This window comes from Zeus faber, assembly GCF_960531495.2.
Source record: "Zeus faber genome assembly, chromosome: 1".
NCBI classification, from domain to species: domain Eukaryota; kingdom Metazoa; phylum Chordata; class Actinopteri; order Zeiformes; family Zeidae; genus Zeus; species Zeus faber.
In genome coordinates, this window is record NC_137193.1 from 14113136 (window position 1) to 14138812 (window position 25677).

General features: G+C 43.0%; 3 protein-coding genes across 3 annotated transcripts in view; all 3 read left to right on the plus strand.

The window, feature by feature from the left end:
- cratb (carnitine O-acetyltransferase b) overlaps positions 1 to 12987 on the plus strand; it is a 16025-nt gene extending 3038 nt beyond the window's left edge. The window contains exons 4-15 of the mRNA XM_080014169.1: positions 2344 to 2397; positions 3962 to 4124; positions 5889 to 6063; positions 6776 to 6866; positions 7177 to 7264; positions 7932 to 8032; positions 8141 to 8260; positions 9139 to 9261; positions 9397 to 9532; positions 9633 to 9695; positions 10909 to 11046; positions 12164 to 12987. Coding sequence (XP_079870295.1) covers positions 2344 to 2397; positions 3962 to 4124; positions 5889 to 6063; positions 6776 to 6866; positions 7177 to 7264; positions 7932 to 8032; positions 8141 to 8260; positions 9139 to 9261; positions 9397 to 9532; positions 9633 to 9695; positions 10909 to 11046; positions 12164 to 12367 — 1456 coding nt within the window. The 3' untranslated portion in view covers positions 12368 to 12987. The remainder of the gene's footprint in view (positions 1 to 2343; positions 2398 to 3961; positions 4125 to 5888; positions 6064 to 6775; positions 6867 to 7176; positions 7265 to 7931; positions 8033 to 8140; positions 8261 to 9138; positions 9262 to 9396; positions 9533 to 9632; positions 9696 to 10908; positions 11047 to 12163) is intronic.
- Positions 12988 to 14912: 1925 nt separating this feature from the next.
- On the plus strand, positions 14913 to 22016 carry ppt2b (palmitoyl-protein thioesterase 2b). The gene is made up of 8 exons (XM_080014289.1): positions 14913 to 15267; positions 16594 to 16747; positions 16942 to 17037; positions 18127 to 18234; positions 19169 to 19252; positions 19494 to 19578; positions 19879 to 19933; positions 20366 to 22016. The coding sequence occupies exons 1-8, from the start codon at positions 15061 to 15063 to the stop codon at positions 20507 to 20509; spliced, it is 933 nt and encodes a 310-aa protein (XP_079870415.1). The 5' UTR covers positions 14913 to 15060; the 3' UTR covers positions 20510 to 22016.
- Positions 22017 to 22422: 406 nt separating this feature from the next.
- On the plus strand, positions 22423 to 25667 carry rps5 (ribosomal protein S5). Its single transcript, XM_080016207.1, has 6 exons — positions 22423 to 22476; positions 23284 to 23390; positions 23643 to 23852; positions 24335 to 24463; positions 25151 to 25249; positions 25557 to 25667. Coding segments are annotated over exons 1-6 (615 nt in total). The 5' UTR covers positions 22423 to 22475; the 3' UTR covers positions 25626 to 25667.
- Positions 25668 to 25677: the final 10 nt, after the last annotated feature.

Sequence of the window (25677 nt, forward strand, 5' to 3'; positions counted from 1 at the left end):
AGAAAATATCCCCCACACCATTACACCACCACCACCAGCCTGAACCGCTGATACAAGGCAGGATGGATCCATGCTCTCATGTTGTTTATGCCAAATTCTGACCCTACCACCTGAATGTCGCAGCTGAAATCGGGACTCATCAGACCAGGCAACGTTTTTCCAATCTTCTATTGTCCATTGTATTGTTTTAGTGATCCTGTGCCAATTGTAGCCTCAGTTTTCTGTTCTTAGCTGACAGGAGTGGCGCTCGGGGTGGTCTTCTGCTGCTGTAGCCCATCTGCTTTAACGTTCCATGTGTCTTGCGTTCAGAGATGGTATTCTGCATACCTTGGTTGTAAGAAGTGATTATTTGAGTAACTGTCGCCTTTCTATCGTCTGGAACCAGTCTGCCCATTCTCCTCTGACCTCTGACATCATCAAGGCATTTTCGTCCACTCTTTTTCGGACCATTCTCTGTAAACCCTCGAGGTGGTTGAGCGTGAAAATCCCAGTAGGTCAGTAGTTTCTGAAATACTCAGACCAGCCCGTCTGGCACCAACACCCATTCTGATGCTCGGTTTGAACTCCAGCAAGTCATCCTCGCCATGTCTACATGTCAAAATGTAATGAGTTGCTGCCATGTAATTTGGCTGATTAGCTATTTGGGTTGACAAGCAATTGAATAGGTGTACCTAATAAAGTTTCCGGTGAGTGTGTGTGTGTGCATGTTTTTAATTCTTCCGCCATTCCCAAGCGTTTTGGTAACACTGCGGTTTCGGTAAGTCTGACGTTCACCTTCGTTACACCTAACTTGAGTTATCGTTAAGACCGACTTTAGTTCCGTATTCAGCTTGACGGTAACACAACAAAGTTACACCACAAAATAGCCTTTTCGGTAGAAAGACTTTTGATCTCGTAATGGGCGGATGAGACGAAGGAGCTGCTTTGGCAAGGCTACCTGTGCAGTATAGATTTTAAAGGGGACGAAATCTGCTCCGTTTCAACAATTTAATATAGATTTTCTGTGGTCCCAAAAACATGTTTTTTTTTGTTTGTTTTTTTGCTGGGAAATACCACTCACGATTATGCATTCTAGCCATTCTAACATGCCTTTATACCATCCTGTTCCAGGACGCTCTGTTTTAGTGGGTGGCACCACACTCCTGAGGCCCGTAGTCCTGTTAGCCAGTGGCGTTTTAGCATGGCTTCCAGGTTTCTTGTATTTACTCCATAACTTTTTTCACTGATTTCACCTTGTTAGTCCACCAAAATCCGTTTCTGGACAAATTTCAGGTGAGAAATAAGCAATGCAGTTGCTGAATCTTCACTCCATATTAGATCTACAAGGCCTCATTTAAAAGTTTGTTCCAACTTTTGTTGTTTGCTCCAAGCTTGTAGGAGAAACAGATACCGCACAGGAGTTTTGAGAATTGCACAGTGGATCGCACGCCGTACAGCATACTTTTTACATTTTTTTTAGAAAGAAGCGCACTGCAGAATTATTTTTTAAATACTCTAATAATAATAGACTGCAGTCTCTTGACGGACAGTTGGTATTAATCCCTCTCTCTTTTATAAGATTTGTGCTGGTCTGTGAAACCAACAGAGCACTTCCCAGCAACGCTTGGTCCAGCAATGGGTGGAGTTACTCAGATAGAGGGCGGTTCAATTCTACTGGGGCACCGTGTGACGTAGATAAGGGCTGCAAATGTGAATGGCTTGTTGAATGACATTTTTTGTCAAATAGGCAGCTCACAAAATCTGACTGGGCTGTTATTTCTCAGTTCGCATGTTAGTTGGCCCATCAGAGACCCAAATGTATATACACAAGCACTGAAAAAGTGAGTTTTTCATAATAGGTCCCGTTTAACACTCAAAATGGCTGTCCAATACATTACCAATGGGACGACTTCATAAACAGTCATTTTTTTATTTTCAAAATTTTTTGGAATGAAGTCGTATTTTGAGCAATCTAACCACTCCAAGTAGACCCCGGGAATTCGTTTTTTATGTCTCTACTCAGCATCAGAATCTCAATAGCAGTTTTCTCTCCAGTCTCGACAGTTTACTATCGTAACTTTAGATTTCCTCTAATTTAAGCTTGTTTTAATGTACAATCTGATCTATCAAAATATCAAGCGCACAGATGCATATCTTTTGTATATGAACTTTCTATCACTTGTCTTGTGGTTAGTCTGTCATCTCTCGATGGGTCAGTCTTCACAATAAGATAATTAGGCAAATCCAGGTGTTTTTAATATGCATTTCAAAACTTAAATGTGTTATGATGATTGAGTCCATCCACCTGCATCTCCGTAATATAGTAGAACAAACTGAATAAGCCGCTTTGTGTTTTCCTTTCAGATTTGCCTCCAAACTGATCGCCGCCGTGCTGGACTTCAAGGCCCAAATCAATAAGTAAGTCTGATCGGAGTCAAACACTTTATACATGTGTAGAGGAAATAAAAGGCTGTCTCAGTTCCCTGGCATTAAGCTCTAATGTCATACTCCAGGGTCAGCAAATATTGGTTATTTGCTCTCCTAAATAAACATATACTTGACCTTTTATCGCAGTGCTCTCGCCTGTGAAGTTGACGCTTTGGAGACGGGGCTATTTCTGCGCTTCAACCTTTATCCAGGCTGGCGTTGGCCCGTGTTACTGTGTTGCCGCTGCAAATGAAGTCGAAATCTAAATCTGTTTTTTACCAGTAACAGGATCCGGCCTCGGACCACTTATGTCAACCAAAACAACAGTGTGTAGTTTATTAAGTGGTGTTCTGTCAATGGTAAGTTAGTAAGGAGTTCATATTTATTTGTACAGTTATACTGTTACAAGGTGCTTCACAAGCAGTCAGGTGCAGTAGAATTAAAGAAACGCAATTGAAGAATTTTTTAGCCAGACAAAGAAAAAAAAAAAAAAGAAAAAGATAAACTTAAATGAAATAAAATAAGATCAAATGAAATAGAGTTAAAAAAAAAGCCCTTTAAGAGCCCCCAAAGTAAGAAGCACAATGATTGTGCTTAAACGATTGATGGGGTTTGGAACATACTTCTTCCCATTCTCAGGCAAGGAAAAAGTGTATAAATTTGACTGGACTATGCCAAACATAATATTACGTCATTATGCTTTTTCCCAAAGGCACTAACAAGAAGTATATGCTGTCAGTAGTACCAAACTGACCTGCGTGTCACAGCCAAACCCTCTATCAGAACAAGTAGCACTAGTGGTATTAAGCTGGCTTTACACCAAATCCGACAAACGACAACAACAAACCGGAAGTCCATCCATTCCTATGGAGGGTTGCATTCCGCACGTGAAAGGCTGTGACGCGCTGCGGAATTTCCACGTGTGAAGTTGGCTCCGAGATGCCTTCACGTTTTCCAAATTCATGCGAGGAGTTTGGGTCCGACAGCACGGTGGGAAGTTACGTCGGTCACGTTGTCTTATTGGGATTGGGCGTATAACGAGGCGTTACGTGATTGAGGTGATGAACTTTAGCGTCGGGTCTCACCATCAATGCATTTATTTTTAGAACAGTATTTTTTATTTTTATTTTTCGCATTTTAAGAACACTATAATGGGGTTTTTTACCTCTCAGTCGTGGAAATGTGGTAAATGTCCAGCTGAGCAAACTACCCTGTTTTTCTGGACGCAGTTCATCTGACTGCCACTATGGGGGGAGGATCCGACTTTTGGAATCAATTACGGATTCGGTGTGAATCAAGCTCTCTAAGATAATCTTTTTTTCCCCCAAACATCACCATTTGGGTTAAGGTGAAATTAAAGATGTTTAAAATGGGACATTTTTTCTATTTGACCCTGCTCTCTGTGTACTTCCCTGTTTTTGGCAGCAATGTGATCCACACACACACATTTACACTTTATTCTTAGGTCTCCATTATCACCGTTCCCCTTATTACACAACATGAACGAAGTTTCTCTCGGGCTCTCCCTCTCTCTCTCCCTCTCTCTCCCCCTCAGCGGCCTTCCGGCGGAGTTCATGCGGGGGAGTCCCCTGTGCATGCAGCTCTTCCCGCTGCTCTTCTCCTCGTGCAGGATCCCGGGGCCCAAGCATGACCACGTGGCGCACTACGGCCGCGCCCGCCGATCACCCACGCACATCACTGTGGTCAGGAACTACCAGGTATTTTCGGGGGAGGCGTGCTGAGAAGCAGTAAAATGGTTCTGAAATGTTCCGTTTCATCGGGAGTATGCATTTTATTAGGGTATTCTGACGCCCATTTTGTTTTATTCCCTTCCTGTGAAAAACCCCTTTGGAAAACAAGTCATACACGCCGTGTGTGTGTGTGTGTGTGTGTGTGTGTGTGTGTGTGTGTGTGTGTGTGTGTGTGTGTGTGTGTGTGTGTGTGTGTGTGTGTGTGTGTGTGTGTGTGTGTGTGTTGTGAAGGAAATTCTTCCGCAATGATCGGTGAGGTTAATCTGCCCGCTACAAGGAGACAAAACTGAGAATATCCAAGATTATTTATTCTGCAGAATAAAGAGAAAGATTCAGTACTGCTCCAAAGCAGCGCTCGGATCAATCTAATATCACAGAGAAAGACAGGAGGCTTTATACAGTAGAAACAGGGTGTGGTTTGGGTCAGAGGTCTCCGACGAGTCTGCCTCCCCTCTAACTGTCTTCCTGGGTGCCCCCCCTTCCTAGAATGTAAATAACAGGTACTTGCAACCATGACCTGGCAGAATGGGGGTTGCATGACAATGCAGTCCCCCTGGAGTGTCCCTCATCTCTATAGAAAGTAAACAGGCCAAGTGTGATCAGTTTCTTTCATATTAGAATTGACATTGTAGGAGAAAAAACATTTCTCTTTACATAAGGGGGGGTTCCTGGGGGGACAGACACAAATGTTTTCAAACCCCCTTTTGGAGGTGGAGGCCTTTGTCCTCATTCAAAATAGTTGATCGTCATCATTTTTCCCTCACTCTGTGTGTGTGTGTGTGTGTGTGTGTGTGTGTGTGTGTGTGTGTGTGTGTGTGTGTGTGTGTGTGTGTGTGTGTGTGTGTGTGTGTGTGTGTGTGTGTGTGTGTGTGTGTGTGTGTGTGTGTGTGTTTGTTTGTTTGTTTGTTTGTTTGTTGGCATATAGTTTTCCTATATTATCCTTTTCTAATTTAAATGATCGTATTATTTTTTATCACTCTGCTATGGTGTACGTATGCGGAAAATACAGTATCTTCAAATCAAAAGACAGTTCATTATTAGACATTTCATTTTTATGAAATCCAAGTAGGAATGACTACACAAGACACTAATTCCTGCTGCAAGCGGGAATTTGGCTTTGATTTTAAAGGGCATGGAAAGTCCAAGCCCTGTAATAAACCTCCCTTTCAGTTTTGGGAGCTTCGGCTCTTTTCAGTGAGCCAGATCTTTCGGCTCAGCTCGACTATAAGAGCTCACTTCGGGCTCTCAAGCATATATATATTTTTTAATAAATTATCAAATTGTATGAAATTAAATATTTTTGGACTTGTGTCATGTTTGTGTGTGCTCATCTACCACGTGATTTATAGCGGAATCTCCATTTCCACTACCGAAGATAGGATAACTATTTTTTTATTTTTTGGATGATTTAATGTGACTGGACTCAATTCACACTGTAAAACAACAAGAAATTAAATGAATGAATATGTTTGCAAAAAATTGAAGTGAATGACAATATGGCAAAATACAAATAAACAATATGGCATTTTATTCCCCCATTGGAGCATTGGAGGGGGTGCATACGCTACTCGCAGACTCTTTAAAGGGCCGACCTAGTTCGAGAATGACTGATCACTAGTACTTACATCATGTAATTTTGCAATGTTTATACAGTTTGTAACACATCAACTGCACAACATTGTATTTGGGTGCCCCCAGGCGTCCCTCACACCCTTTTCCACTCTCCGCCAGTTCTTCCAGCTGGAGGTGTACAACAGCGACGGCTCCCGCATGACGGAGAGTCAGATCCACGCTCAGCTGCTGAGGATCCGCTCCCAGTCCTGGAAGACGGACAAGGAGCCCATGGGCATCCTGACCAGTGAGCACCGCCACACCTGGGGCCAGGCCTACCACCGTCTGCTCAAAGGTACTTCGGCAGGACTGTAAGAACCCCGTACGGGGAGCTTCTTGCTGTGGGGGTTATTTTATTGGGGGTTTTTGTGGTTCATTTTTAGGTTAGGTTTATATTTATTGTTAATTTTTTCGGTTATTTTATTGTTTTTTCTTTGTTCATTTTTAGGTAAGGTTTTTATTGTTTATTTTCAAGGTTATTTTCTAGGTTTTCTTTTTATTTATTTCTAGATCAGGCTTATATTTATTGTTTATTTTTTATCCATACTATACATTTTTTGTTCATCCTTTATTTTTCTTGTTTATTTGCCGTATTTTTATTGTTTAGTGTTTATTGTCTATTTTCTATTTTCTAGTGATCCTTTAGTTTACTGAATATTGCCAACTTTTCAGCTAATTCTTCACAGTTTATAGCATATTTTCCCTTTTTTTCCTATTTTAATTCTATCTCTATGTAAATTTCCCTCCAAGGATGAGGACAGTGTCTATCAATCTGAAGCCATGTGGAAGTTTTGTAGAACATGTGACTGCACAGTATACAGTATGATTCTCTTTTGTGGAGAAGGAAGATTTACTTCTTAATTTCCATTGACTTCCATTGATTTTACGAACGGAAAGTATGCAAAAGACAGATGAGGTGTATAACAATATATTGTGGGTAGAAAACTAGAAAAATACAAATATTTCCCTGACTTTTTCTGTCTCTATGTCACTCTTGTCTTTTTTAGATAAACTGAACAAGGAATCTGTGCGGACCATTGAGAAGGGGCTATTCTCGCTGTGTCTGGATTCTCCCGTCATGAGGATTTCAGATGCGAAGTATGGACGACCCACTCCCTCAGACACCCCCCCCCCCCCCAAAAAAAACCTCCCAAACTCCTAAAGTTTACGCTCTTAGAGCTGAACCTCACAGCCCCTCTGGTGTGTTTAGTGGCTGCTAAGTACGTACCATGGAGCATTTTTCAGGATGAAGGATTAGATATCTTTGTTCCCTGTGTTGACCGTATTCCTAGCTCTGAGTGTGTGTGTGTGTGTGTGTGTGTGTGTGTGTGTGTGTGTGTGTGTGTGCGTGTGCGACTTCCTCAAACTCTTGACCTTCTCGCTGTTTGGTTGCGTCTGTGATTGACAGGTACGCCAGTCGAATGGCGGCGCAGGTTCTGCATGGGGGCGGGACCTTCTCCAACAGCGGAAACCGCTGGTTCGACAAAACTCTGCAGGTGAGACAGGCGTAACCAGATTGTCTGGTCGGACGATCATGTCAGATATTGAAGATATTGCCCCAATTATTGTATATATTATTTATTCATCCTGTACAGTATGTCCATCTATAATTAGATTTTATACCCATAGCCATAATAGAAACCATATTGCCACTTAATCCAACTTATCCTGGACATTAAATAATGGTATTTGTATATTTTCGTTTTTTATTAGTTTTCTTTTTTTTGGGGCTATTTGAGTTTATTTATTGCCTATTTTCTTTCAAAATTTGGCAATTTTTGTTTTTTATTGCCTATTTTCCTATTTTATTTATTCAAACTGTCAAGGTTTTTATTCCAATTGTCTGTGCAGCAATGCACCAATCTTGACTGCAACAAGTTCCTTGTATATGAAAATGTACTTGGTCATATAAACAGATTTGAATTTGGAAAAGCTGTCAGACTTAGAATAAATAATGTCTTTAAAAAGGAAAAACAGATCACACACAAGTCTGTACTGTTCAGCAAACTATTGGAGCAGGTTTGTTATTATGCTTATACTTAAAGCGAAGGATTCATAATTATATCGGTGGTGGAGCTCTTCACATGAAAGGGAATTAATTTATTTTTTAACGGCTCGAAAAAAGAAAATCCTAAAATGAACCATTTTGTCTCTGTGCGGTAGTTCATAGTGGGCGAGGACGGGTCGTGGGGTCTCCTGTACGAACAAGCCACGGCTGAGGGTCCGCCCATATCCACGCTGCTGGACCACGTCCTGGAATACTGGTGGGACGAACACTCCCAAACTGCATTGTTTGTGACCAGATAGAGGCTGTTACTTTCAAATGGTGTCTTACGAAATTCATTTCTTTTTATTTTATTTTTTTTTTCCAGTAAGAAGCCAGACCCCAAGCGAGCGCCGCTGGTTCCCCTACCGATGCCAAAGAAACTTTACTTCTACATCGATCGAGACATCAAGAGGGACATCGAGCACGCCAAGCAGAACCTGGATATGTGAGTGGATGTTTTCTAAAAAAAACAATATCACGCCAACAGGCCTGTGTGTGCAAACAAACACACATTCGCCATTTGGTCAAAATGTACAAGCTCCCTTTCCCCCCCCCCCCCAACAAGTTTAATCTTATATGTCGTGTGAATCTAGATGGTGCAGTAAGGTAAGTGCCAGTGAGACCTTTATAATGTGTTCGATTTGTTTGAAATGTAGTAAATACTTTGGAGTAATACTTCATTTTAAACCATCTCATTTTAAAGAGGTAACAAGATCTCACTAAGAGCGCTTGCTATTGACTTTATCGGGGAAAAAATCAATCATTAAATAAAAGTGTGACTAGCCAATTTCACAGGGGTGTAAGCACAATAATCCAGTATGATTAGCACTTGCTCCTTTGCTTGTTTAAAATAAATAGATGGATGGATGGATGATGGATAGATAGATAGATAGATAGATAGATAGATAGATAGATAGATAGATAGATAGATAGATAGATAAAACAAAGATCATGCTGTCATCTATCCATCTATGAGTACCAGTTGTTGAAATACTAAAATTACAGTCATAATTATACTTACTATACTTTTTTCTTTTTTGTGTCCACATCTGTTGAAATGTTCTTCTATTTTGGACTTACGACTTCAACTCCATCCGTAGAATAACTTTTTGAGAATTTTCCGTATTTCTTTTTTATCCTGTGGACAAACGATGTGATTTCTTGTTTTTAAGGTCGGGGTCTAATTTGGAAAAACTCAGCCGATTTGAAGCGCATCAGGGCTCATCGGCAAAACCTTTCTTCAACTGTTCTTGCTTTTGTTGTTGAGACGAGAGCCCACATAGTCATAAAAATATTTCTTTTATCCGACCGATTTCCTTTCAGACTTATCAACGACCTGGATGTGAACGTGTTCAACTTCCAGAGGTTTGGGAAAGAGCTCCTGAAGTGGCACAAGCTGAGTCCCAACTCCTTCATCCAGACGGCGCTGCAGCTGGCGTACTACAGGTTCATTCATCTCTCTGTGGTCAAGAAAGTGGAAATGGCTCCGTTTCATTTCAACATGAATTTCAGTTTATTCCTGGTTCCACAGCAACAATTCCCCTTTTTTATTTTTGGTATATTTATTTCGATTTCCTGCAGAGTTCACAGCGAGGTGTGTCCCTCCTGTGACATCGCCTCCCAGAGGATGTTCCGGGGAGGACGCACCGAGTACATCCGCTCCCCCACGAACCAAGCGCTCCGGTTCATCCTCGCCTTCGACGATCCGAACGTGTCGGTGGGTGGGAGGCAATGGACGATATTTCTCCCACAAAGCCTGTGGCTTAAGGGGGGAGTGACGCGCTGACGTGGTGTGTGTGCTCTTCCTTGTGTCTCAGAGAGAAGCCAAACTGCAGCTGTTCCGAGAGGCTGTCGAGGCCTACAGCGCTCTAACTGATCAGGTAAATATAATAAAACTCTTAATCAATTAAAAAAAAAAAAAAAGCTCACATCAAAACAATAGAAAAAAATAATAGTAATTAAAAATATTGGCAATAGGCAATAATCATAGAAATTAACAATAAAATTGAAAAAATTGCCAATGTACAATGAATGTTAAAATTAACATTCATATTCTGTATTCGTCCCCAGAGGGAAGCAGTGTTAAGCAGCTCACATTGAAACAATATAAAAGAATAACAAAGCAATAAGAATAAAAAATACAAACAATTGGCAATATACAATACCCCCCCCCACCCCCCAAAAAATAATAATACAAAAATGGCAATTATACAATGAACTTAAAAAATGTACCAAGAAACTGTCCGTATACTTTATTTATTCCCTATAGGGAAATTGCAGCGTTAGAGCAGCTCACAACAAACCAAAAAAAAAAGTATTGTCAATAACACAATAAACTTAAAAATATGCGAAACAACTATTTAATGGACATTCAGACAAAACGTGAAGAACCGTCATAAATACAACAGTAGTCCAGTAACGTGTGCACAATAGCAAGGAAATACTCAGTAAGAGTGCAGTATTACAAGACTATTATAGCAAACTATAACAATACTATTAAAGCAATACTATTACAATATTATTTTTACAATACTATTACAATGCTATTATGATACTATTATAGCAATACTATTACAGTATTATTATAACAATACTTTTCTAACAATACTATTACAATAGTATTATAGCAATACTATTACAGTACTATTATAAAAATACTATTACAAAACCAATATAACAATACTATTACAAAATGATTATAACAATACTATTACAATACTATTTTAGCAATACTATTATGGCAATTCTATTACAATACTACTATAACAATACTATTACAATATTATTATAACAATACTATTATAACAATACTATTGCAATACTATAATAGTAATACTATTACAAAACTATTAATACAATACAATTATAATACCAATCGTTCATACTGATAGTTTCAAATGAGTGTTCTGGGTGTAAACATGATGGCTGAGGTAGGTTTTCTGGGCAGAGAAGCTGTAGTTTAGTCTGTTCCTCCCACAAGGCAGTAGTTTGAAGAGGTGTTTTCGCTAAACGCTGTCATGAATGATCTTATCTGCTCATGTAATCATGAATTTATCATTGGAAGATCATTGTATATTCTCCTTTTCTCTGCAGACCATGAAGGGGCAGGGCATCGACCTCCACCTGCTCGGCCTGAAGCACCAGGCCATCGAGGAGGGACTCAGCATTCCCAAAATCTTCATGGACACAGCGTACGGCCTGGCCACACACTGGAGGCTGAGAACCGGACAGGTGTGTGTGTGTGTGTGTGTGTGTGTGTGTGTGTGTGTGTGTGTGTGTGTGTGTGTGTGTGTGTGTGTGTGTGTGTGTGTGTGTGTGTGTGTGTGTGTGTCTTTTACCAAAAAACAGGAGACACGTGTTGGTTCTAAATGTGAAATATCCAGTGTTGGAGAACATGATTTACTTGTGATCCATCCCCTGCTCCGTGAGGCATTTTGGGACTCTCCAACAAACAGAATTTATTTTAACGGTAATTTAAGGTGATGACTCATTCTCCTCCTCGGTGTTCTGGCTTGGAAATGATTAACTTTCCACGAAATTGTGCCATAAACTCACAGTATTGATGCGATCAGAATCTTTAAAAGTTTCCAGTTATGATTCCTCACACGTCCCTTGGAGATTTGGTTTATTTTCCTTACAATTCTGCCGATTAAGTCGTTCATTTGATCAAATTTAATGTTGTCACGAAAACCTGTTGCTCCCCTCCCTTGTATTGTTTGACAGAATTACCATATAGTACATTAATAAGTACATCTAGGCCGTGGCTCGGTGATAAACTTTGTCAACAGTGGTCATTCAATTTGAATGTCGGAGTGGAATTCAATGCATCTTCCTGAGCCCAACGGCGCTAATTTGATATAATTTTGGTTGTGTATAACCTTTTTTTATTCAGCTGTTTACATACATTTATATATTCTTTACATACGTCTTGTTTTTTCCCTTTTTTATTACTACTTTTTTTTTTTTTTTTTTTTTTAACCGTCATGTGGCTGGATTTACGCTTTTATAGCCAGCAATAACCGCATCCATGCTGTTTTGTTGTGTGTTTGACAATGAAAAAACCTTGAAATGTCCCCAGTAAAATATTACAGCAATATTTCAGCGTATAAAAATCATAATAATATATAATAGTAATTATAGTAAATAAATCACTTAAATGAAATTACGTTAAATTACAATAAATTACATGAAATTGCATTAAATGAAATACCTTTACATTATTATTATTAATAATGATAAATAATCAAAGTTTTTTTGAACGATCCAAAAAGCACTCCAACATGCTCACTAACTCGGAATGAACGTTGCTTTATTTCACGCCGTCCGCTCTCTCTTTCCGTCTCCCCAGGTGCCCACGAACACCGACAGCGTGATGTGCTTCGGGCCGCTGGTCCCGGACGGCTACGCCATATGCTACAACCCCCAGGCCGACCACGTCCACTTCTCCATCACCGCCTTCAACTGCTGCGAGGAGACGCACGCCGAAACGCTGGCGCTCACCCTGGACCACGCCCTGTGCCAGCTCCAGGAACTGCTGCAGCCTACTGTGTAGCGCTGGGACAATGTGCTTTTTCTTTTTACACTTTGGTAACTTCTGTTTTGCATATTGTAGAGGGCGTTATGGCACGTTTTCAATTTAAATCACTCCCAGCTGCTATGCTTGGGCATTTTTGTTATGAGAGAGTGCAGATGATGACTGTATTCAAATGTACTTGAGGCATGGAGGCGATTGTGCTGCTGGTAAGGGCAAACTAAATGATAGAAGTTGGGTGAGCAAAAGATATTAATAATGCCATTGAAGGAAAAAAAAACATATTTTACCACCATCCCTTAACGAACTGAACTAATTAGACGCTCAAAACCTACTGAAGCTACGGCTGTCAGTGTCTCATCTGAGATTGTTTTTAAAAGGCTATATGTGAGTTTTGGCTGCACTGCTTTTCAGAGTCAATCTAAAGTTTGTTATTGCCCTGTTCATTTTGGGAGAGAAAAGTGTTTGATGAAAAAGGACCAACCACCAGTATGTCAAATCGGCAAATCTCCTGAGGAATAACTGCTGCTTTTTTCCGATCAAACATCCTGTTTTTCAGGATTACTTATTCTGATTTGAATGTAAACCAGTTTTTGTTGCTGAACATTTTGTAGGACCTGTAATAAAAACTGGTTATTACATAGCCGCGTGTGCGTGCATCAGCGGTCCATCGGTTTTCTATACGCCATTGGAAAATGTAGGCTATGCAAATCACCTGAAAGTCCCCCCTGGGGATTGGTAAAGTGTTTTCCATCACATCTTAAATCCTCTGGATTATTGGACTCCATTTCTTCTTCTTTTTTTTTTATATATATATATATATATATATATATATATATATATATACACACACACACACACACACACACATACTACTCACAAAAAGTTAGGGATATTCGGCTTTCTGGTGAAATTTCAGGATGAACCTAAAATGCACTATAATCTTTACAGGTGAACTTAATTTGACCTTCTCTAAACTTTGTCCAACTGTTCAATGTTTCAGTACTTTTTGCACAACTTGCTGTTCTCTCACAAGGAGCTGAACGGCAAACAACAGATGTTTGATCCATGAATCCACCAATACATTTCCTGGTTTAATTAGAATTGGTATTTAAACATTCCTCTTCATCATGCTGTTCACATTTTGACATCATGAGACCAAGACGACACCTAACAACTGATCAACAGTACCTCGCCATTGTGAGGCTTCAAACAGGATGTTCTCAGAGGGAAGTGGTCACTGAGCTTAGAGTGTCACAGAGTGTCATCAGCAGGATGCAACAGAGATACAGAGACTGGAAGAGTCACAGAAAGGCATAGAAGTGGACGTCCTTTGGCCACATCTCACACTGATGAGCGCTTCATTGTGAACAGTGCCCTGCGCAACCGGATGATGATGCCACTCAACTCCAGGCACATTTAAGGGAGGTGAGAGGCACCCAAGTGTCACGTCAGACCATTCCAAACTGTTTACATCGGCGTGGTCTGCTAGACGACCTGCAAGGGTACCTGACCACACCACCAGGCACAGGCATCATTGTCTTGCACAGGCCAGGGAGCATTTACGCTGGACGAGGGACCAGTGGCCTCAGTGCTGTTCTCTGATGAAAGTCGATTCACATTGAACAGAAATGATGGCCGCCAACGATGTTGGAGACATCAAGGAGGGCGCTATGCATCAGCCACTGTTGTCACCAGACGAGCCTTTGGTGGTGGTGGTGTTACAGTGTGGGCAGGTGTGTCTCGTCAATACCGAAGTGCCCTACACTTTGTGAATGGTACAGTGACAAGCCCATACTACCTGAATAACATCACTAATCCAGTCATTGTGCCCCTGCATGAACAACACAGGCCTAAGTTCATCTTCATGGACGACAATGCTCCAGCTCATGGAGGTGGCATCATTAGGGAACCGCTGCTGGAGACTGGGGCACCTCAAATGGAGCTGCCTGCACTTTCTCCAGACCTGAATCCAATAGAAAACCTATGGGATCAGCTGAGTCGCCGTGTAGAGGCTCGTAACTCTGTGCCCCAGAACCTCAGTGACCTGAGGGCCGCCCTTCAAGAAGAGTGGGGTGCCAGGCCTCAGCAGACAATAAGTCGACTTGTGAACAGCATGAGACGTCGTTGTCAAGCTGTAATTGATGCTCAAGGGCACATGACAATTTATTGTGACATTGACATTTTTTGTTGTGGTTAACCCACCACTGTTGTTGGCTTTTGTTTCAATCAATTGTTTGAGATGAGGAAAACACCATTGCATGCTTCTACTTAAATGTCCTACTTTCACGATATAATATCACTGTCGCGTGATTTTTACATTTTTACATTTACTTTTTACATTTTCCATAAATTTCACCCGAAAGCCAAACATCCTTAACTTTTTGTGAGTAGTGTGTAGAAAATACTTCCACTTGTTTTTTTTATTACATTTTATTTATTATGTACATTTCATACAATGTGGGTCTAAGCAGCGCTCCCAAGAGGCTGGCAATGGAAACCGGCAATGACGTCACGCACGACCGCACGTTTCGATCGGCACCGGAACAAACAAAACCCTGGAAGCCGGAGCGCAGCCCGCGTAACGGACGCCGCTTTCCAGGGTGTTCACCGCGGCTTCAGTGTTACAAACCGCGGCTTCGAGCGGCGATGAGCGGCGGCGTCTTCGACTGAGTGTCCTTCCGTCTCTTTACTTGTTTTTGTGTAGTTTATTTATGATGAAGGGCTCACACCGCGGTGCTCCGAGCGGCCGCCGCAGTAGCAGCAGCAGCAGCAGCGGCGGCGGGGGAGCGGGGCTTCTGTGGCCGCTGCTCGCTGCGTATCTGTGGGCTGCAGCGGCGGGACACAGGCCGGTGGTCATAGTGCACGGACTGTTCGACAGCTCCGGGGAGTTCTCCACCCTGAAGCGGTTCATTAACGAGGTAAGTAAACAAGAGGTGCAGCACAATATCTATAAGATAATAAACTTGGTTTATATGAATAGATGTTCTATTACTTTTAGTTGCGTCCCCCCCCATCACCTGTCGTGGCAGGGGTCGTCTTATTCTACTTTAACTTAAGGAAAAGTGAAAATACCCCGACACAAAATACCACATTGGCGTGTCTTCTTCTTTAACACAAAGAACTTGCTGTTAAATGTATTTAAAGTGTGAAAGTTGAAGGCGGGTGGTGGAGGTTTACCTGCACAGCACATCACACACACACGGGCAAACGTAAGTGTTTTACGTGGAAGAAGGCGTCGCAGACGCAGAATCAAATCAAATTGTTCAAGCGTTTGTGCGTCCCGCATTGTAACAAACATGCTCCGAATCTACTAAAATGTACTTGCAGCGCTTGCACTCGGTGGCTTTCCACCAGTGGGGGAAAGGGCGTGGAGTGCTTCGTCATTTCCCAGAGCACCACGTTCTGCCGCGGCTTCGAGGAGCAGACGCGAACACTTATCGGACACGCCACCCGTGTACGGCCAGAACAGTTGTGCCGCGTTTTTCTTCGACCGTGTGGACTCCGGTGCTCGCCCTAACTCCCACGGTTATTCGTTACCGGCCGAGTCACCTCCCCGGGTCTCGGCGCGGGTATTAAACAAGACGTTGACTCCGGTCTGTTCCAGCTGGTGCTCCTAGGGGGTGTATTCGGCTCGGGACTAGCGGTGAATTGGATGACACGTCAGGGTATATACTGTACGCGAGCGATGTGCAAGTCGGGAGGCCTACGCGGTGGCCGGGGAAGGCTTCTGGTGCCGCAGCATCGTTTGTTGGGTTAGGTCGATGCAACGAAATTATTATTACATATCACCGAACACAGACGTACTTCTGTGTCATCACATCCCCCCCCCCCCCCCCCCCCCCCCGGGAAAGTCCTGCAACTGTTTGTTTGTTGTTTTATTCACACTTTGATAAACCACTTTAATGCACATATCTGTATATACATAATAGGCTGTCCCATATACTTGGTCTATTCCCTTTATTTCTATTTTGTACCCCCACTCTGCATTACCTTTGAGTTCTTATTTTATTTTATTCTATATATTTTATTTTATTCTGTCGTATTCGACTTACTGAATTACGTTTTAGGAGTCGGTTAGTTGGTCGAGTAGACATTTTTAGGTAGCTATTGTGTTCAGTCGAGAACATATTGTGTGTAATCACCGGGTGCGTTGCCTTGACATTTCACTGCGTATATGTATGAATGTATGCACATGTATGTGGCGAATAAACCTCTTGAATCTTGAATCTGTTTCTCTCCCGCAGTCGTACCCTGGAACCAATGTGTCCGTCATCGACTTGTACGACAGAAGCGCCAGCCTACAGCCCCTGTGGAAGCAGGTGGAGGGCTTCAAGGCGGCCATTTACCCCATTATTCAGAACGCAGCGGACGGAGTCAACTTCATCTGCTACTCCCAAGGTGATTCCGGGTGTGGCGGTGCAGGAGCTCGCGCGCGCATGCGTTGGGAGTTGCGGACACTTCATTCCTGCGTAATTGCCGCTCGTTGATTATCACTCACCTGTAAATACGCCAGGCTCGGTTGTTCCTTTTGTTTAAAATGTTGCTGCGGGCGGAGGTTGACTCACCGGTTTGTGTCACTGGTGTTGTTCCAGGCGGCCTGATCTGCAGAGGGATCCTCTCCACGCTCTCCGACCACAACGTGCACTCCTTCATATCCCTGTCCTCTCCTCAGGCCGGGCAGTACGGAGGTACGCGCTGGAGCGTTCATGTGGCGTCCCCCCCGGCGAGTTTCCCCTTTGTATTTTCAAACCCACCCCTCGGTAGTGAAGAGCTCGGCGAGGTTGTGCCGCGAATAATTAAAAACGATGCGAAACAGCGTTTTCGTAAGGCGACGGGTTTTCGGGGAAAAAAAAATCTTATCGAAAGGGGATGTATTGTGGAGGAGGAGAAACAGGCTCCAGGAGAAGTAACGGTTAATCCCCTTGTTCCATAGAGACAGATTTCTCATTTACAAACAGCCGAGGATGCGGCACACCTGCTCGGTGTCATCGTGGCGGAACATTTTTTTTTTATCGACGCTTTGATATAGAAATGTTGAAAGACAAAAAAAAATGACTTCCTTTGAGGTGCATTTTTTTGGTCCTGATAAAACACATTAACCTAGCCCCAATGTGCACCTGTTCTGATACGATGAATTACACAGAACAGAACTAATAAGCTCATCACACACACTTTTAAACAGAATTAAACACTTTCCTCCCATTATCTTTGTGATTACAACGGTTTTACAATGCGCTACGTGCAATACGCTTAGTACTGTAATTCCCATTTATGGTGTTTTATTTATATATATATATATATATATATATATATATATATATATATATATATATATATATATATTGTTTATAGTGTTTACCCTTATATGCTCCATTTCCTGCTGTCCCCTTTTTTCTGCTGTAACAATGTAAATTTCCCCGTTGTGGGACTAATAAAGGTTTATCTTATCTTACCTTACTGCACGACGACCCGTCACGCTTCTCACTGCGACCTTTCTACTTTTCTAATTTTTTTTTCTCCTCTGCGTCTCAAAATGGCCAAGAAACCCTTCGATGAACACGTCATTCAAACTTGGGCCGAAGGCACCGCCTAGCATCATTTCGAACATACTTACAGACTTTATTTGTGCTGCTTTGTTTAAAAAAACAAAAACAAAACCTTTTTCCGCTAACAGGCTTCATAGAGACTGAGGTGTTATGAATGACACGTACATACATCGTTGTCTATGGGCGGCCTTGTTTCCCTTCATAACACTCGCCTCTCGCCTCTATCCTCAGACACGGACTACCTGAGGTACCTCTTCCCCCAGTTTGTCAAATCCAACCTCTTCCATCTCTGCTACACCGCCGTAGGACAGAGGATTTCCATCTGCAACTACTGGAACGGTAAGGCAGGAAGCTAGAGCAATGGCCACACTCAAGAAGAAGATTCTGAAGTGACCGTAAGATAATAAAGCTGATTTTGGCCCTTTTTTCTTTTCCTCCTCTTGGATTTTTCCGTAGAAAGAAAAGTGCATCAAATAGCGCCACTAGTCGTAGCCCATCCGCCGCCGTGTTTTACTGTGAAGTCGCGCTTCGTCGCGCAAGATTTCCCGTTTTGTAAAGTCGGGATGCGGGAGATGTGTCAAGTCTTTGGGCAATGGAATCTGTTAGTGTGTGGTGCTGTTTAGGCAAATCGTTGCTCTCCGCACACTAGAGGAACAAAACTGTTGAATTGATCACGATGATCTGTCGTTATGTGTGGGGTCTCTGACATTTTCAAAATCTGTCAAGATTTGAAAAATCTTGTCGTGTGGCCTCAAGCCCCATTCACACGTGTATAGATATTTTTGAAAACGTAGCAATTTCTCTGCGTTTTGGCCTCCCCGCCCGCACGAAAAACATCGTTTGAGGGCCACTGAAAAGAAAGCGTTTGCCGCGTATTCCCATGGAGGAAGTGAAACGGAGCTTCTTGGGAACCTCGACCTGCGTCGGGAACCTGCGACGAACGCTGTCGCGTTGTTCTCCGTGTCTCCGTTAAAAGGCTCTCCAACTTTGACGAAGGGCGTCCATACGTCCGTTGTGTATGAAGCTCAGTGGCCTGCAGCACTCCCGTGCTCTTCTGTGGTGTTGGACATCACGTTTTCATGCCCCCTACTGGCTTGGGGTACTTATGTCAGCGTTTTAAATCGTTTGTGTTTTTGGACTGAGGACTGAGGTGGCCGGTGTTTTTTTTTTTTTTGTTTTTTTAGATAGAACTGTATACGTGTGGAGAGGGGCCTCAGCGGAATGGATGGATTTATAATTGACCCGGTGTTTTTTGTGTATGCTACCGCTCCAGACCCGCACCACAGGGACATGTACGTCAACAGCAGTGACTACTTGGCTCTGCTCAACAGCGAGAGGCCCAATCCCAATGCAACAGGTCAGCAACCTCTCCATGTGGAAAAATGTCATCAGTGACAGTTTGAATTGAAACAGTATTAAAAAAAAAAAACTAAAAAAAAAACGTTATCCCAGTTAAGTCACATGCTTGTGAACAAACGCTGCTATTGATGAAATTGACATTTAAAAAAAATAAAAATAAAAAAATGTGTGAACTGTCTCGCGGGCGTCCGTGGGAGCCTCAAGTCGTCATGTGGTGTGTTTTTGCCGTTTCATGACAGAGTGGAAGGAAAACTTCCTGAAGATAAAGAAGTTGGTGTTGATCGGAGGTCCAGACGATGGAGTCATCACACCCTGGCAGTCCAGGTGGGTTTATCTGATAGAGATTTTTCAGAAGTCACAATCCGTATATTCCATCAGGTACATTTACAGAGACTAGGAATTTGTTCTGATGAGGTTTGGTGCGTTACACTGCAGACCATAAGCATAAACAAATATACAAAATGTGATGTGATGCAATTTCTTTGTAGTATATGAGAAATAATAATCATCTTCATTTAAAGACTAGATTTTAATTGTCTATAGTATAGTCCCAAAGAAATGTGCTCACGTGTGCTCTCTGTCTTTCGCCTTTTTTTTTTTTTTTTTTTTTTTTTTTTTCCCCAGTCATTTTGGCTTTTATGACGGCAATGAGACGGTTGTTGAGATGCAGCATCAAGACGTGAGTAGAACCTCTTTCTCCTGGGACTGGGAAAAGGGAACTCGTCACCGTTGTGGAAGTTCCTTAGAAATCCAACAGCAGTCTCCCGTGAATAATAAATATAAAAAGCATTCAATGTGTTCGCTCAGGGTGTCTCTTTCTGATAATATTGAAAATATTTCAGTTTTTCGAGGCGCTCCTGCTCATCTGTTTTGCTCTGTACGTTCTTGAAGTAGCATTTTTTTTTTATTTGGCAAAAGTTATTAACGTTGCACAATATTGCCTTCTGCAGGAGTGTCTGTTACTACAGTACAGCCTCTGGGTTTTATCCCAGTGAAATACTTTAAATGTATTTGTTTGATTGTCCTTTTAAAAAAAAAAAAATTAAAATCGTTTTCCAGTGAAATTGACTGTGAATACACTGTAACTTGGCACGCCCCCGCTCGGTCGCAGATCTTCCTGCGCGACGTGTTTGGTCTGAAGACGCTGGCGGCGCGCGGGGATCTGATCTTCTGCTCCATGGCCGGAGTGGAGCACGTGCGGTGGCACTCCAACGAGACGGTCTTCCACGCCTGCATCGAGAAGTGGCTCGTCTAGAAAACAAAACAAAAACGCACTGACACACACACACACACGCGCATTTTGCACTCCAGTGTGAAATACACACACACACACACACACACACACACACACACACACACAGAGGGTGTGAAACACTGCCTGCACAACCTTTTGTATATTCTATTTTTGGACGTCTCCGGTTCTGTCCCTCTGTTTCTTTTTAGATGCTGAACCCGAGATACGAACAAAACTCTTATTTGTGTGAGTCCACCCGTGCGCTCGGCCGCAGATACCTCAGAAAGACCCACACAAATCAAAGCGTGCCTAAATGACCTTCTGTCATCCATCTTGTCTACACCCACAGACTAACTGCTCTGACCACCCCCCCCCTCCGATAAGGGATTTTTTTATTTTTATTTTTTATCTCACTTTGTTTTGTTTTTCTCTTGGGTCCCCGTGTTTTTGATCCGCAAACCTTTCTGAGTGTTGAATTCCCATCGTGGATTCCATTATTTTATTTGTCGTCGTCATAGTTTTAATGCGCTTTTTAAGCTGTAGTCGTGAGCTATCTCTGCAGGCGGTCACGCCTTATGTTTAGTCCATGAGTCGAGTCTCTCCCACAGGCGGAGACGGACCCCGACCCCTTCCTGAGGATCTGAGTGCTTCGGTGACGGTGCCAAACTAAATGACGAGGGAAATGTGGCACAAAGGGGCGGACCGAACGCTGCTGAAGCGTGGGTCACCTCATGAAAACCTCAACAGTACAGACGTTCATTTTGGGGTCTTCAAAACTCACTCATCAGTGTACAATCCATTTCTACTCTATTGGACAAGTAACAGCTGAAATGGGAAAGTCATTTCACTTTTCTTCGTTATCGGACATAGGTATCAGCCTTTTGTATTGGGGAGATTTGTGTCCCCCTATATTTACCTGGTATCAGATGCTATTATCCGCACACCTTACCTCCCATTACATTTAGAAGTTCTCAGGCGTTTAAATCAACTTTCTCATCGCTCCGACTTTGTCATTACTAATGGAAGTGTTTTGCGACTCAATGTCCTGAACTGTCATTTTTGTCGTTTGTATTATAGTTGGTTGCAAAAGCAGGAAACATCGAACACGTTTCTATTTCAGAGGAGGGACGTGTGCTTGCACAAAATGGTTACAATTCTAACCTGTTTTTAATCTGAGCAAAAGTTTATAAGGGAGGTGCATTTTAATGAAAATGTTGGATCAACGTTTTAAAGCTTTTGGCTGCAGTATTATGTATTTTGATATTGTTGCATTCTTTGTTTTGTGTGAACCTGTACAACTGAATTTAGTCGAAAATGCATCCATTTATAAGTGGATTATAAGTGATACGTGTCTTAACAGACAAAACATATTTTGCAGACATTAACTAATGTCTTTCTTACTTATAAAGTCTTGCTAAAGTAATTATTTTGCCGGTGTGAGTTATGTTTTATAAAAGATCCATATCCATGTAGTAGGTAAATGCCTACCGGTAATTTGTAAAATCCTCAATAAAGATGACCGTTTTGAATAGCACTTTTTTTATGTTTTCATTTATGACCGTGCAAACGTGCAAAATCGAAACATAGGAGAATAAACGAACGCGTAGAAACTCAACAGCAAACCGATTAGTTCTGTTGAATATCACAATCAACGGCCTGTGATGGCCATATCCTGAATTCAACGATGAAGTACGATATTAAAATCAAATCAAAAGAGAACAAGTTCATACATTCTGGAAGGGTGAGCCGTTAATCCCCGGAGGTTTGTCGGTTTTTAAATATATTTTTAATATCATTATGTACATTTTTTTTTTTTTTTTTTTTTTTTAAACATTGAAGGACTACAAATGAGCGTCGCCTCTTGACTACACCCTCCAGGAAGCCCTGCAACCGGACGTAGCCAGCCCGCGGACCGGATATGTGCACGGCGCGCACCGAGGAGGCCCTTTTCCGTCGCTGAGCAGTGTGGTGCACAACGGCCGACGCAAGTGAGTGAGGAATCCGCCTTTTCCACCGTCCGAAAGGCCCCAAAACGGTCCTCGCTGGACGTTCGCACGTCGTTCCCGGTGCGTCGGGCGGCGACGCCGGAGTAAATCCGATTCAATTCGCCGGCTTCGGGTTAATTTGGGAGAAAATTGCGGAGCGCTAGCATGTAGCCGTTAGCTCGCCCATGTGTCCGCTTGCCAGTGCGGCGCGTTGACTCGGCCGGTTGGGTCCTGTCGTCTCTCGCACTCGGCGGCGTTCCGCGCTGGATCCGCGGTCACGTATAATAAACCGGGTTTTAGCGGCGGGACCTCACGGCGACCGGACGCGTCAAGTGCCCCGGCCCCCGCGTGCGCTTGTCCAGCGTCGGTAGCTGCGTTTGCTGACGTTGTCGCGGCGGTGCGGGCTCCAGCGGAGGCCTGGAAACGCGTAAAACTGTCCCGGGGCTCAGAGATGGCGTTAGGATGAAAATGTCATTTGTGTTTACTTTATCTTTCAGGTCACCTAATTAATACGAACACGTGTGTGAATGTGACCTGATAGAGGAGCGTTCATTTTTAGGTTTTAATCTACATTGCGTTGTTGTTTTTTTTTTTTTTTTGGTTAATTCCCGGTTTTATAGCCCAGCGCCTCATTTATTTAGTTGATTTTTTAAGTCTATTGTGTGTGGACATTTTTTTTTTAAATCGTATTTGTCGGTCTGTGTGCTGCTCTACTTATTTTTTAACTTGTATGAGTATTGGACCAAGCGGTGTACTTGTCATCTGTGATTTCCTCTTTGCTCACCTCCCGCCCGGTTTATCGTTCTCCAGTGACTGAGACGTGGGAGACTGCTCCGGCTGTGGCTGAGAGCCCAGAGATCAAGCTCTTTGGGAAGTGGAGCACCGACGACGTGCAGATCAACGACATCTCCCTGCAGGTGGGTACCGCGTCGCCCGCTCACGGAGCTTCGAGGCGAGGCTAGAGTCACGCCCGGACACTGCCCCGTTGCCCCGGTGTGCTAGAGCACTCGCAGAGGAAACACCTTTGTTTATTCATTGGCTGTCGTCTGATGTAGTCCAGTCAACCACCAACAAAGGGACATTATCCGTTTTCGCGTATTAAGAATCCATCGATAGTGGGCTGGCCATGTGACTGTTTTTGGGTTGCGATTGTTTTTGCGTTCTTGCAGGATTACATTGCCGTGAAGGAGAAGTACGCCAAGTACCTGCCCCACTCCGGTGGCCGCTATGCTGCCAAGCGTTTCCGCAAGGCCCAGTGCCCCATCGTGGAGCGTCTCACCAACTCCATGATGATGCACGGCCGCAACAACGGCAAGAAGCTGATGACTGTGCGCATCGTGAAGCACGCCTTTGAGATCATCCACCTGCTGACCGGGGAGGTGGGTACCGCCACACCCTGCAGGGGCGTCTGTAGGTGCGGTTGTCTCAATGTTATTTACACGCACCAAGCGAGGCTAGAGTCACGCCCTCACACTGCCCGTTGTCCTGGTGTGCTAGAGTGCTCGCAGAGGAAATGTCTTTGCTTATTCATTGGCTTCAGTCTGCCTGTGACGCGGCCAATCACCAACTGAGACACATTTTGGTTCAAACGATTCTTCAAATGCTTTCTTGACGTTAACAGCATTTTTTTTTTTTTTTTTTTTTTTACCCCTGTAGTTTGCTGCTGCTGTTATTTGTCATTAATGTACAGTGTAACCTTTTTTCCCTCTGTAAATGTGAACAGAACTTAACTGGGAAGAAGAAGAAAAAATATCTTGGCATGTGATACCAGTAGATGAAATAGCCATGTTGATCAATGAATAAATGTAGCCTTTGTTGGTGTGTTGATTTCCCATCTGAAGCCGTTTGTCGTCCTTCTCAGAACCCCCTGCAGGTGCTGGTGAACGCCATCATCAACAGTGGACCCCGTGAGGACTCCACCCGTATCGGACGTGCCGGTACCGTCAGGAGGCAGGCTGTGGACGTGTCCCCTCTCCGCAGAGTCAACCAGGTAACGTCACACCGGATGACAATTTTGGTTAATTCAGGGCAGGAGGTTTATGGATGAAGATAATCAAGGCTGGTTATCCTTGGGGTTGTTGCAGAAGTAAACCAATGTTTGCCCAAATGTAGCAGTCACGTTGGTGGAAATAGAAGCAGCATTTTGAAATGAAATCTTATCCATCAGCCTTTATTTCCCACTTCTGCTCTTCCTGCAGTAGAGTAGTAATGAAGTTTTGCCTTGGGGCTATATCTGAAATGCAGGGAACATTAACTACACAACACTATACATCTTACTACCTTACAGATTATTGATTTAAACAATTTGATGCAAATATAAGTACATTTTGTGAATCTAGACTGAACTTCCTATGATACCATACATCTAGAATTGTCATTTTCAGTGCATAGTACGATGCCAATACATTGTACCCGTGGTGTTATTTGGAATGTTTTCCATTAAGTAATGTTATTTACACGCACTAAGCGAGGCTAGAGTCACGCCCTCACACTGCCCGTTGTCCTGGTGTGCTAGAGTGCTCGCAGAGGAAATGTCTTTGCTTATTCATTGGCTTCAGTCTGCCTGTGACGCGGCCAATCACCAACTGAGACACACTGAAATGTTTTCTCGTTTCAAACGGTTCTTCACGTGTCTATTTGTATTCGTTCCTCTAAAATGAGCGTCTCTTTCCTGTAGGCCATCTGGCTGCTGTGCACGGGCGCCCGAGAAGCTGCTTTCAGGAACGTGAAGACCATCGCCGAGTGCCTGGCTGACGAGCTCATCAATGCGGCCAAGGTAAATCGTTTAGAAAGGTCGGCTCCTCGGATACAGACGCTGCTTCATCGCCCAAATATCTTACGTGTGGACACATTGTCAGACCCAGATGAGATTGTTGTACGAGTAAAAAGATTGTCTTTGGATGTGCCTGTCACTTTACACAGCGTTAACATACAGAGGTGTATTTTATAGATGGTCTTGGTACTTTTCACACAACGTAGTTTTGGGCGTAGCATTGGTTTGTCATATTGAGTAACTCTTTGCACTTTAGGCGGAGACGGGATCGAAGTGTATTAAATTGTCCGTATTTTTCTCCACCGTTCAGGGTTCATCCAACTCCTACGCCATCAAGAAGAAGGACGAGTTGGAGAGAGTCGCCAAGTCCAACCGTTAAATGTTTGCTTTCTAGAAAAAGAAATAAATTTCGATAAACCTGTTTTTCTGTG

Bases quoted from the DNA above. Each gene is read 5' to 3' on its own strand.
- ppt2b (XM_080014289.1), top strand. From the start codon at position 15,061: ATGATGAAGGGCTCACACCGCGGTGCTCCGAGCGGCCGCCGCAGTAGC. The intron at 19,253-19,493 runs GTCAGCAACCTC...GTTTCATGACAG, and splicing joins GCCCAATCCCAATGCAACAG to AGTGGAAGGAAAACTTCCTG. The intron at 19,934-20,365 runs GTGAGTAGAACC...GCTCGGTCGCAG, and splicing joins TTGAGATGCAGCATCAAGAC to ATCTTCCTGCGCGACGTGTT.
- rps5 (XM_080016207.1), top strand. The intron at 23,853-24,334 runs GTGGGTACCGCC...CGTCCTTCTCAG, and splicing joins TCCACCTGCTGACCGGGGAG to AACCCCCTGCAGGTGCTGGT. The intron at 24,464-25,150 runs GTAACGTCACAC...TCTTTCCTGTAG, and splicing joins CTCTCCGCAGAGTCAACCAG to GCCATCTGGCTGCTGTGCAC.